General features: G+C 51.1%; 1 protein-coding gene across 1 annotated transcript; it reads right to left on the bottom strand.

Moving 5' to 3' along the window:
- Positions 1-825: 825 nt before the first annotated feature.
- Fbxo27 (F-box protein 27) lies at positions 826-7865 on the bottom strand. The gene is given in 7 exon segments (XM_057761648.1): positions 826-1774; positions 3130-3265; positions 4487-4582; positions 4667-4778; positions 6078-6458; positions 6657-6677; positions 6680-7865. Coding segments are annotated over 7 exon segments (909 nt in total). The 5' UTR covers positions 6699-7865; the 3' UTR covers positions 826-1630.
- Positions 7866-12741: the final 4876 nt, after the last annotated feature.

Here is a 12741-nt window from a genome sequence, read left to right as displayed (position 1 = left end):
AAAAACCCAAACAACAACAAATAAACAAATCTCCTACCTCAAAAGAAAATTTGGGGGTTGCAGAGATGTATCCATGATTAAAACCGAGTGCTGTTCTTACAGAGGACCTGAATTCAGTTCCTAGCAGGAGGTGAAAGCAGGAGGATCAGAAGTTCAAGGTCATGGTTGGCTAAACAGAGGTTTGAAGCCAGCCTAGGCTACGCAAGATCTTGCCTCAAAAACCAAACCAAGACCTGAAAGAAGCTGGGTATGTGTGACCTATATATAATGCTACCATTTGGGAAACCCAGGAAGAAGGATTGTCATGAGTTCCGGGCCAGCCATACCATAGCAAGACTCTGTCTGATAAAAAAGATCAAAATAATTGGCTGCCTAGATGGCTCTGTGGGTAAAGGTACCGGCCACCAGGCTAGAGAGCCTGAGTTGGGTCCCTGGGGTGTGCATAGTGAGAAGAACTGATTCCTTCAAGCTCCTCTGAGCTCTACATGCTTGCTGTGGCAAACATGCACCTCCACCAAGCACAGAAAGCATGCGTGCTCATGGGCATGCACACACACACACACACATACCACACACACGTACACATACCACACACACACACACATACATGCCACACACACACACCACACACACGTACACACACCACACACACACACACACACACGCAGCTGAGGCCAGCCTGACCTACACAGGGAGTTCCAGGTTAACTAGGGCTACACAGTGAGACCCTGTCTCAAAACAGCAATAACAATAGAACAAAGCATAAAAAAGACCACAACAAAGAAAAAGATATGAACCAGTTTAGGTAAAATAATCAATCTATTACAGTGCAGTTGGCAGACAGATATTGCCAGTATATTATTATTCTCTCACTGTTTGAGAAAATGATAAATAACTTTAAATATTATACAGTTACAGAGGTCCCTGAGGATCAGGGCCGGGGCTCGAGGCCCTTCCTCATTGTTTGGAGACAATCTGTGGGCAGATACCCCCTTCAATGAGGAGACCTGGGTGTAGCTATGTGCGCTTGGGTTCACACGGGAGTTGGAATTTTGCTAGCCATTAAGCTCAGACACAAGCGGGGGACGTCAGTGAACGGACCACAGAAGTCCCTGAGGCAGAAACAGGGGGACAAGGAGGCATTGCTGGGGATGCTTCTTGGTTGGTAGAATATACGCTTGGCTTGCACTAAGCCCCTGCTTACCCCAGCACCGCACAAGCCTGGGTGGTCCTGGTGCATGCCTGCACTCCCAGCTCTGAGTGGCAAGGGCAGGAGGCTAACATCATCCTTGGTTTGCAGCTGGGATACCCGAGACCCTGCCTCAGAAAAGGGTGGGGGATCAGTACTGAGGACAGGGCAGTGAGAGACTGAACCGAAACAGAGCAGCTTGTGACCTCGAGACGAGCATGCGCCCGGCACCCCGCTCTACAAGCAGCAGCAGTGGGCAGAGCTGAGGGAGGACTCCAGTGTTCAAGACTCTGAGCGTGGCCAAGCAGGAGCCTCCACTGATCCCAGAGTGACATGTGCCAGGAAGGTTTGAGCGCTTGATTTGTGAAGGATTCCAGTCAGCAGCCCCAGCTCCTGGAAGGCACAGTCAGGCTGTCTTGTCAAAACGGTGGTGGCCTTTGACTAGGACCGACAGACTTGCACAATCACGCTGGAGTTGGTCACTCTGGCCCCATAGTGGCCAGCCCAGAACTGTGTGTCCTGGCCCCAGTGCTCGAAAGACACAAAACGAACACCCCTCCTGATGTTGGAGAACACATGGCTGACCTGGAGGCAGAAGGAGACAGTCAGTCTGTGCCACAGTCCTCCCGGCCGCAGGACTTTCCCAGATGGCGGCCATGTCACTGCCTAGTCCCCTTCTTCTGAAATGTTGCCATGCTCTCATTAACAGGTGGGATCTAGGGGTAGGTGTGGTGACAAGCCCCTGTCATCATGGGTGACCGAGGCAGGAGGACGGAAAGTTAGAGGATGGCCTAGGCTGCACAGTGGGGTCCAGGACAGTTGGGTTATATAGCAAGAAACTGCAGCAAAAAGAAAGAAAGAAAGAAAACCCAACCAAATAAAAGAGCAAGAATGTGGCAGAAATTCTAGGAGTGACTGTGCACATCTGCCATTATACCCAGCATTTGGGAGAAGGAAGGAGCGCAAGGCTAGCCTCAGCTACATAGTGAGTTTGAGGCCAGCCTGGGCTACATAAGGCCACGTCTCAAAAAAAGAGTTACAGAAGTGACCTTGAGTAGGCTTATTGAGTAACTTCCCAAACTAGATCAGAACAGGCCAAGTGCCTGAAGCTTATGTCTCCTGGCCCCCTAACCGCCATGGAAGAAGTCTGCCTGCCCTGGGGCACCCATGATATAGGAGTCTCAGTGTTGACTGGCCCAGAGATCTCATGGAGGAGATTCAAAACGAAACAAACAGTGATTCTTCACATCATGGCTGCCCCAGGCCTGCAGACTGCCGGTTGTCACGGTCACCCACTGCCACCAGCCGGCCCTTCAGCTCATGCCATGGTCTGAGAGCTATTGTCGGGCCAAGAGACACTTCAGCCAGACCTGCCCAGCCCAGCTTTCCTCACGTCCTGCTTCAGAAGGCATGACAGGGCAGGACTAGGGAAATGGTTGCGTTGATAAAGGGCCTGCTGGGAGTTCAGATCCCCAGCAATCATGTCCACGCTGGCTGTGGTGGCACATCTCTAATTCTAGTGCCGTGGGCAGACAGGAGGCTCCAGCTTGTCAGCCAGTCAGCTAGCCAATCAATGAGCTCCCCGTTCAGTGAGTGATACCGTCTCAAAAACTAAGGTGGAGGATTCTAGAAAGACGTATGGCATCCATCTCTCTGCCTTCCACATATCAAGGACACAGACAGGCATAGCCCCCCATACACACACACACGCACACTCACACACACATACATACATACGTACATACACACACATGCGTGTGCACACATACATACATACACACACACGCACGCATGCACACACACACACTAAAACACAAAGACGAGATTCAGTAAAATGACTGCAACTGGTCATGCAGCGCTAACTGTGGCGATGGGACCGTCCCAGTCCCCACCACCCCTTCCCCACACAGTGAGCGGCTCGTCTTTGGGCAGAGGCTCACCTGCAGGTAGATATTGTTGTTCCATTGTTCAATGGGGTCTGGCACAGCCGAGAACTTATCTAGGACGTTCTGGTGAGCATCAAGAAGCTTAACAAGGAGACGGTACCTACAGCCACTGTCGTGTCGAGCTCCCCACCTGTGGGAAGGGGAGGTCTGAATGTGTCACCTCTTTTTGGGGTAGCTGGCCTCCTTGTGGGTACAAATTAAGTTCCTCAAAGGGGTCTTTGGGGGCTGTCAAGACGGCTAAATCAGGAAAGTGCTTGCCACAGGGGGATGAGGACCTGGATTTGAACCCCAGAAATCATGGAAGAGCTGGGTGTTAAACCAGGCGGTGATGTTGCGTGCCCTTAATCCCAGCATTTGGGAGGCAGGGGCAGGCAGATCTTCAAGTATAAGGCTAGCTTGATTTACACAGCAAGTTTCAGGATAGCCAGGGCTACACGGAGAAACCCTGTCATGAACCCCCTCCCCCCACCCACCAAAAAAAGCTGGGTGTTGCCAGATATGTTGGCACACAGATTTAAACTCTCTGGAGGCAGAAGTAAGTGGATCTCTGTGAGTTTGAGGCCAGCCTGGCCTACAGAGAGCTCCAGGTCAGCCAGGGGTACATAGGGAGACCCTGTCTCAGAAGAGACCTGGCACACGTGGCTTAGTGTTGGAGGCGTCTCCTGGCACGGGCGAGGCCCTGGGTTTGATCCCCAGTTCCTGTTCTAGTCTCTGCCCCCAATAAAATGGCCTTGGGAAGATGATCTCTGGGAGTTTGCAAAGCCATGCCTGCCAGGAGTGTCTTTGTTGGAGACTCCAGTCCTACCAAACAGTCCACCAGACAGGATAAAGGTTAGTCCCGCCCATAGATAGGCGTGAGTGAGAGCTACCACCTTAGAAGGATCCATAAAGCAATTTAGAGCTGTCCGTGAATGTCACTTCATCCGGGGGCTGTGGTTAACCACATGGGCAAGCAGTCAATTGGTCAGGCATTCCATGAAGCACCAATAAAAACTGTGTACAGGGAGTTGGCCCTGTTCCAGGCATCTTGAGACACAGGACTATCAGGCTGGTAACACTTGACCCCTGGGAGAGAGGCCATGTGATCAAGGCTCCACAAGTGTACCCACACTTTCACACTTACAAGGCCCTAGCTGTGTTTCATGTGAGCTCATTTTATTTTAGGTCTTTTTGGTTGATTTATTTATTTATTATGATAGGTTGTTATACAGCCTATGCTGGTCTTAAGTTCACCTGTGCCACCCTGGGATTGACCACGCTCTTTTTGCTTCATTGTCCCAACTGCTGGGATTATGAGTGTGCCATGGGACCCCAGGGTTTAGCGAATGACTCTTCCTGTGCCCAGACTCACCAGTCAGAGACCGCAATCTCCACTCCGCCGCTGTCCAGCAGCTCTGGCCACAGACCCTTCTCCTCCAGGTCCACAACCTGCTTCTTGCGACACCAGCTAGGAAGGCGGGAGAGAGAGGTCATGAGAACAGGCAGGCCTTTCCCAACGAGGGCTCCGGTCCTTGGGGAATGGGGCTTCTACCTGAAGGAAGTCACGAAGCAGGTCTGCGAAGGGGCACCAGGCACAGGCTTCATGTTCTTCTCCACCACCCAGCCATCCCCGCCGTGCTGCACCATCCACTTGCGCAGGCCTTCTGTAAAGTAAAACAAGGCGTAGGGAGGGCGACTGCAGAACCGGGGAAACTGAGGCATTAGGACTGATGTCAAACTCAAGTGCCCCCCATCAGCCACAGTCTGAAATGGATTAAGAATTCATGAAAAAGGAGAGAATTTCTCAGCACTCGGGAGGCAGAGGCAGGCGGATCTCTGTGAGTTCGAGGCCAGCCTGGTCTACAAGAGCTAGTTCCAGGACAGGAACCAAAAGCTACGGAGAAACCCTGTCTCGAAAAATAAAAAAAAAAAAAAAGAGAGAATTGACCGCACAAGCTTGGCCTATGACTGCCCCTACCCGTGCCGTGACCCCTGAGTCGAGCCCTTTCGTACATACTACAATAATTTTAAGAAGTTAAAAATGTATGTCTGTGTACCATGTATATGCCTGGTGCCTTGGGAGGCCAAAACAGAGGCCAGAAGAGGAAGTGGGACCTCTTTTGGACTCCTGGAGTTACAAATGGTTGTGAGCCTCCAGGTGAGTGTTAAGAACTGAATTCAGGTCCTGCGGAGGGACAACCAGTACTCTTAACTGCCATCTGTCCAGCCCACAAATAACAACAACAAAACCTACTAAAAACATTCAAAGGTAGGAGTTGCCAGAGGAACTAAAATACATTCCCAGCTCCCAATTCCAGAGGGAATGTTTTTCTTTTGACCTCCAACAAGTACACATATACATTAATAAAAATACATTTAATAAATGCAAAAGTCAAACAACATATATTTATGTACCAATTTTAATTGCTCATCATTGGCTCCCAGGATAAGGAGTTCGTTCCCCTCCCAAGCTCCCTTAGGGTTGGTCAGGTCCTTCCAGTCACTCTAACTGGGTCAAGTGTGACCTCACTTCTAGCCCCGCCCTCTGCTTCATCTGTAGACTTGCTTCTTGCCCTACCTGTCCCTTAGGCCCCTCCCATTACATATCTTGTGACTCCGCCCTAGTCCCTTTCACTGGTTCCCTTGTGGCTCACTCCTTCGCACCTCCTATAGGTTCTCTTGCGTACTCCCCCCATCTGGCCCACTGTGATCCCGCCCCCATCCTTTCCCATTGGTTCCCTTATGACCACGCCCTCACCCCAGCCACAATTATCCTGTGACTCCGCTCCTCATCCTCTCTCATGGGTGCTCCTTCGTGGACCCGCCCTCTCATGCCCGCCCATCGATTATCTTGTGACTACGCCCTTCATCCCTTCTGGTCGATTCTCTCGTGGCCCCGCCCTTCACCTTGCGCAACGGTTCTCTCGTGGCCCCGCCCTAGCAGCACTTTCGGGGCTCCTCACCTTGACCGCAAGGGTTGCTGATGAGGTTACGTCCAAGCGGTCCTCGCAAGCAGAACTGGCCCAGCGGACAGGGCCTGTCTTCGCGGGCCGGGGGCAGGCAGCGGCGGGCTAGCGTCAACAGGGCGCGGCCGGCAGCGCTGCGGTCCCGGGCCAGCACCATGAGCCACAGGGCCTGGCCGTCCACCAGGGCACGCCAGGCGCGGCACACCCGGCGACAGTGCAGCAGCAGTGCACGCGGGGGCACGTGGCTCAGCACCAGCAGGAGCAGCTCCGGGGGCAGACGGCTCAGGTCCAGCGTCTCCCGGGGATCGAGCTCCGGCGTGGGGACCCGGGCCCTGGAAGTCCAGGAACCCATGGTCCCCGCGCCCCGCCTGGTTGGGACTGCAGGAGAGGAGGGGGTCAGATGTCAATGACCAGAAGCCTCCGCGACGCGCAGCTTCCGCTGCCCTGCTTTGCAGCCGCGCGCTCCGAGACGCCCCAAAGCCATCCGCTGCCTCCCACGTCCCCTCGCAGCCTCGCTGTCCCCAAGCCTACCCCCACCCCGCAGCTGCCACCCCATCCGAGCCCGCTGACGCTCACCAGCACCCCTGCCAGCTCCCTCCGCGGCCTGGAGGACCGCATAGCCCTAGCCCTACTAACGCCGCCGTTATTGCCAGGTGGGACCTCTCTGAGACTCGCCGGCCTCTCATTTCCTAAAGTCCCAGACCTTCCAGACCCCACCTCCTTCCGGCTGAGGAACCGTGGGAATCCACCTGACGACACAGACTATGCCGGGGCTTTGGGGTAGTTCTAGCGAGCCTGCAACAATCCGCCACTTGGAATGACCCTAAATCCGCAGTAGATGCCTGGCATCTGGCAATAACTATTATTTTGGCTAGGCTTCCTAGTGGGAGGCTCCACCCCTAAACGCCTTGAGCCAGTCACCTTTAATGTCAAACATAATCATTCGTGATTTACAGGAAAAGGCAGGCTTTAGAGGACGAAAATAGCCCCCCCAACCGAAAGCATCAGATAAAGTTTTCTGTTTCCCTTTGCCAAGTTAGCGCATCTCTGCCCTCACATCACAGGAGAGAACAGCTAGTAGGTGCAGATGTTTTTTTTTCCTTTGAGACAGTGTCTCGCTTTGTAGGCCTGGCTGGCCTGGAATTCACTGTGGCAAACTCACAGAGACCTGTCTGCCTCTGCTTCAGGAGTATTGGAACTAAAGGCATGTATGACCGACTTTTTAAAAATTACTTTTCATTTTTTTTATTTGTATGGGTGTTTTGCCTGCGTTTATGTCTCTGCCACTTTTGTGCCTGGTGCCTGGGGAGGCCAGAGGGGACATCATCGGGATACCCTGGACCTGGGTGACTGTGAGCTCCTATGTGAATGCATAGAACCCAGCTCCTCTTAGAAGAACAGCCAAAGTCATCACGCCAGCCCTGATTTGCAGCTGAGTCCCGGGTAGGGCCCATGCTGTCCTGGAGCTCACTTTGTAGCAGAGCGAGCGTGACTCTGAACCTCTGCCTCTGGAATGCCGGAGCTCCAGGCAAGCGCCCCAGACCCTGCTAGCAGAATCTCTTCTTCCCATCAGTCTATCAGCTCTGTGGAATGCAGATGTTGCAGATGTGTGAATCATGTGCACCCTAGTGAATGTCAACAAATAAAACTGAACCTGGCTTCCTGCACACACTGAGCTTGCTTTGTGGAGGGAGGGGCGTGACCAACAAAATAAGAAGACATAATAGGCAGCCTGTGTGTGTGTGTTCATGGCAACATTGTTATGTCCAAAGTGGCTGTGCTGGTGACAATGTCCTAAACAGAAAATAACCAGGAGCCCCACTTAGACCACCAAGAGACTCCTTTAATCCTCCCAAAGGACAACTACCTTGGGCAAGGGCTTCCAGTGCTCAGCCAACCCAAACAGCCTATGCCACCTCAAAGGCTCCACCCTGCTGGTCTCCAGGAAAACCTTTCTTTCTACCGGTGGGGCAGTCTAGCTTTGTGGTCTCGCTGTACCCCAAACACAAATTTGTGGAGGCCCCTGCTGGCTTGTGGGAGCTGATTCTCTTCTCCATGCTTTTGTGGGACCTGGGGCTTGTACTCGGGTCTTTAGGCTTGGCAGCAAGCACCTTCGCCCACCCATCTTTTCCCACCAATCTTAGTGTATACATTGTCAAGAAACACGTTACCCTTGAGACATTCAAAGGCATTTAAGAGAAGATCAGTGTACCGACCACTCAGTTTGAGCAGCTAACCTCTTGCCAGGCTCTTTTTTCTCTGCTTCACCCACTCTCTCCTTGGGCTGTTTGAGGCAAAGGTCAGACATGAGACTTTCTGTTCATAACAATGCAGTACTTTTAATGCCGTGTCCAGGGTGTAGGGAAGGAAATTTCATGGTCCAGCTGTGGTGGTGTACATTGGCAATGCCAGCACTTTGGAGGTCGAAGCGGGAGGATCAGAAGTTCAGGTTCATCCACTGGTGTAAATATGTAATTCAAGGCCAGTTCAGGCTCCATGAAACCATCTTTAAAGAGCAGGGGGGTGGAGAGCTGGCTCAGGCATTAAGAGCATGTACAGCTTTTGCAGAAGACTGCAGTTCAGTTCCCAGCACCCATGTCCAGCTCTTAGGGCTCTGACGCCCTCTTTTGGCCTCTTCAGGCACTGCACTCACAAAACAAATTTTAGCTAGTTGTGATGACTCAGGGCTTTTTAATCCCAGAACTCAGGAGGCAGAGGCAAGTGGATCCCTATGAGTCTGAGGCCAGCCTGGTCTACAGAATGAGTTCCAGGGCAGCCAAGGCTACATAGTGAGATCCTATATCAAAAGAAAAATCTTTTTTCTTTTTTTGGATTTTCGAGACAGGGTTTCTCCATAGCTTTTTTGGTTCCTGTCCTGGAACTAGCTCTTGTAGACCAGGCTGGCCTTGAACTCACAGAGATCCGCCTGCCTCTGCCTCCCGAGTGCTGGGATTAAAGGCGTGCGCCACCACCGCCCGGCTGCAAAAGAAAAATCTTAAAATTTTTGTATAAAATAAAACAAAGTACTGGCCAGTTTCCCTTTCTAATTCCCCAGTTCTCTTCCCAGAAACAGTCCTTGTCACTTCTGCAATTCTTTCCTGGGTTCTCTTCTGGAGAAAAGAAATATACAGAGTTGAGAACATAGTGGGTAGAGCCAGGTATGGTGACTCACACCTGCAATCCCATCAGAGGATGAGGCAGGAGGATGTTGGGTTCAACCTGTCTGGAGCACATGAGAGTTTCAGGCCAACCTGGGCTACACAGTGTCTTTTTTAGAAAAATGAAATGAAACAAGAACCAAAACGAAGAGTGGGAAAAAAAGAAGCAGCAGCCTAAGGCCGTCACACCCACAAAAGGTCTTGGCTAAATAGCTGACTCAGTTTCTCCTTTTCCACGTCTCAGAGAGGTGCAGAAAGCCACCATCCTGACAGACCGAGGTACAGATCTTTATTGGCTTTTATTTCCAACTCTAGAGCCCAGTGACACCTCACGCAACAATGCAGGGTGTCCAAGGGGCTGAGCAGAGAGATGGAGGAGGCTGGGGAACGCAGCCCAGAGGACAGAAAACAGACCGGCGGTTTCACAATGGCTTTCCTTGAAATGACCGACGCAGAGGAGACTTCTGGCTCACACAGGCCTACTGGGATCTGGCCTATGGTTCCTCACCAGAGTTAAAGAAGGTGACTTTCAATTTGGTGTCTTGGAACCTTAGCCTTAGTGACCCCAGTTTGGTTTGGTGCATAGGGCTTACTACAGAGCTCAGCCCAAACTAGCAGTCTCTCTCTCCTCTCTCTCTCTCTCTCTCTCTTAAATTACTTCATTTTTAAGATTATTGTTTGCTTGATTTTTAAGACAGGGTTTCCCTATGGAGCCCTAGCTGTCCTGGAACTTGCTTTGTAGACCTGGCCTGGCTGGCCCTGAACTCAGAACTCAGAGATAGCCTGCCACTGCCTCCCACATGCTGGGGTTTATTTTTTCTGTATGTTATGTTTTACCTGCATGTATATCCATGCACTGTGTGCATGCCTAGCACCTGCAGAGGCCAGAAGAGGGTTGGATCCCTGGAACTGGAGTTTTAGACAGTTGTGAACTGCCTTGTAGGTGCTGGGAATGGGAGAGTACTTGCCAGGCATGCAAGAAGGCCTGGGATCCTTCTCCAGCACCCCATGGGCGTGGTCATGTGTGCCTGTAATCCCAGCTCTGGGGCAGTGGAGGCAATGGGATCACAGATTCAGGACTGTCCTTGGCTTGGGCTTCATGAGACCCTGTCTCAAAAACAAAACAAACCAGTACACGATTTAGTCAATACAAAACCACACTTCTCACAGTTTATTCTGGAGCCAAATATGAGTGTCCCCGACTGGGGACACAGATTCAGATCCAGGCTTTTCATAAATGCGTGTTCTGATGCCGTGACAGATCCGTGAAGTTTTTGTTTGTTTGTTTGTTTGTTGGATGGTTGGTTGACTCACCAACATCTGCCTGGCTCTGTCTCCCCAGATCTTCCATGATGTTTTATAAAGAGAACAAAAGAAGCTGGGCAGTGGTGGCGCACACCTTTAATTCCAGCACTTGGGAGGCAGAGGCAGGTGGGTCTTTGTGAGTTCAAGGCCAGCCTGGTCTACAGAGCTAGTTCCAGAACAGCCAGGGCTACACAGAGAAACCCTGTCTTGAAAAACTAAAAAACTAAAAAAGCAGAGAACAAAGGAAACCATAAATCAAGAGACCCCTAAAATATCTTGATGGACACATTAGGTAAGTAGAGCCAGGAAAGTGAGTCTCAGTCACAGGCTTCAGGTGCTGCCCGACGTCTCGGCCTTTGGGTTAGTGGAAGCTAGTTTTACATTCCTAAAGATTTACCTAAGAGTCACAAAGACTATAGGTCACACACCTGGGTGGCCATAAATGGCAGTGGAGGTTAAAGATTGGCTCAAGATAACCAGGTCTGGATTTGCAACATTTTAAACTCTCTACTATCTTTGAATCAGTCTGTGGTCCAGAAGGCATGGAGGGATTCCGCAGTCTGAAACAAGATGAGTACAGCTGCCCATACTTATAATTCTAGACTAGAAAGGCAGAGGCAAGATGGTAGATACGCAGTGAGCGCCTGCCTCAAAAAAGACCAAAATGAAACAAGATCGGGAACAGTTCAGACAAAATAGTAAAGTTATTATAACGTGACTAATAGATATGAATTGCTGACATAGTATTTTCTCAATGTTTATTAAAATGAAAATATTTTTTTAAAGATTTGGGTCTGGTTAATTTCAGAATGTGGTGATTTTTTATTTGCAACATTTAAAAATAAGTTAAAGTTGTTTTTAATAATGAGGTTTAATAATTAACCTATTATTAAATAATCACAGCACTTGAGAAGCAGAGGCAGGGGCAGACAGATCTCTATGGGTTCAAGGCAGCTTGGTCTACATGGTGAGTTTCAAGACAGCTAAGACTACCTAGTGAGGCCATATCCTTCCCATATTTCCCCCAAAAGATTTATTTTTACTTTTAATTACATCTCTGTATGGGTATGGGTATGTGTATGTGAGTGCAGTGCCTGCAGAGGCCAGAAGAGGGAGGCAGAGTTCTTGAAGCTGGAGTTGCAGGTGGCTGTGAGCTGGAAACCAAGCTCTGCAAGAGGAACACTCAGTCTTTAACTGCTGAGCCGAGTCTTTGCCCCCAAAATGAAGAGATATTTTAAAACATTCCATAATCACAGAGGCCCTTGAGAATCATGACTGTGCTCAAAGTCGGTCCCCCCCCACCAGAAATCCCTTGATGGTCAGTGACAGACTTTAAAGAGGAAGTCATCACCAGAGGAACTGAAGCAGAAGCAGGAGATGGCAAGGGACCATGTTGGGGACAGGGAGGTGAGGTCTTCAGCTGAACCAGAGGCAGCTGGCAGGGAGGGGATTTCTCCAAAAGCATTCCCCAGTAGGTAGATCTGAAAACTTAACACAGGGCCAATGAGCAGGATCATCAGTGCTCTGTGAATGGAGTGGGGAGGGAGGGCTCCAGGTGAGTGGGGAGGGAGGGTTCCAGGTGAGTGGGGAGGGAGGGCTCCAGGTGCAGGGAGTGGGGAGGGAGGGCTCCAGGGGCGGGGAGTGGGGAGGGAGGGCTCCAGGGGCAGAGAGTGGGGAGGAGGTCTCCAGGGGCAGAGAGTGGGGGAAGGAGGTCTCCAGGGGTGGGAAGTGGGGAGGGAGTTCTGGGAGGGGGGGGAGAGGCGTCGGTGGGGGGGCTTCAGGGGAGGGGGCGGGGAGTGGGGAGGAGGGCTCCAGGGGCGGTATGGAGCACAGATCTACTGCACACACTGGAGTCTGTATAGGACTCTTTTGGTTTTAAACAGAGGGTCTTCATGTGTGGCTAGGTGCTCAGGAATTCCCAGTCCATCTGTTCCATGGCCTGAATGCTGGGATTGCAGGCATGGGCCTTATCGCACTGGCTGGACACGTGGATTTAATGAGTATGCTATGAACCTTGCACATCAGAACTTCGCGATCTCCCTGGGTGTTGTGTAGAAAAAGTTGGGGAAAAGTTTTTTTTCCACTGTTAGGGATTGAACTCAGGTCCTTCTTCATGCTAGATAAACTAAGGACCCAGCGATTCCTGTCACGGCACTCACCAGTCAGGGGCAGCAACCTCTATACCATCACTGTGCAGC

Source organism: Chionomys nivalis, chromosome 2 (genome assembly GCF_950005125.1).
Source record: "Chionomys nivalis chromosome 2, mChiNiv1.1, whole genome shotgun sequence".
Taxonomy (NCBI): domain Eukaryota; kingdom Metazoa; phylum Chordata; class Mammalia; order Rodentia; family Cricetidae; genus Chionomys; species Chionomys nivalis.
This window is presented reverse-complemented; position numbering and strand designations above follow the sequence as displayed.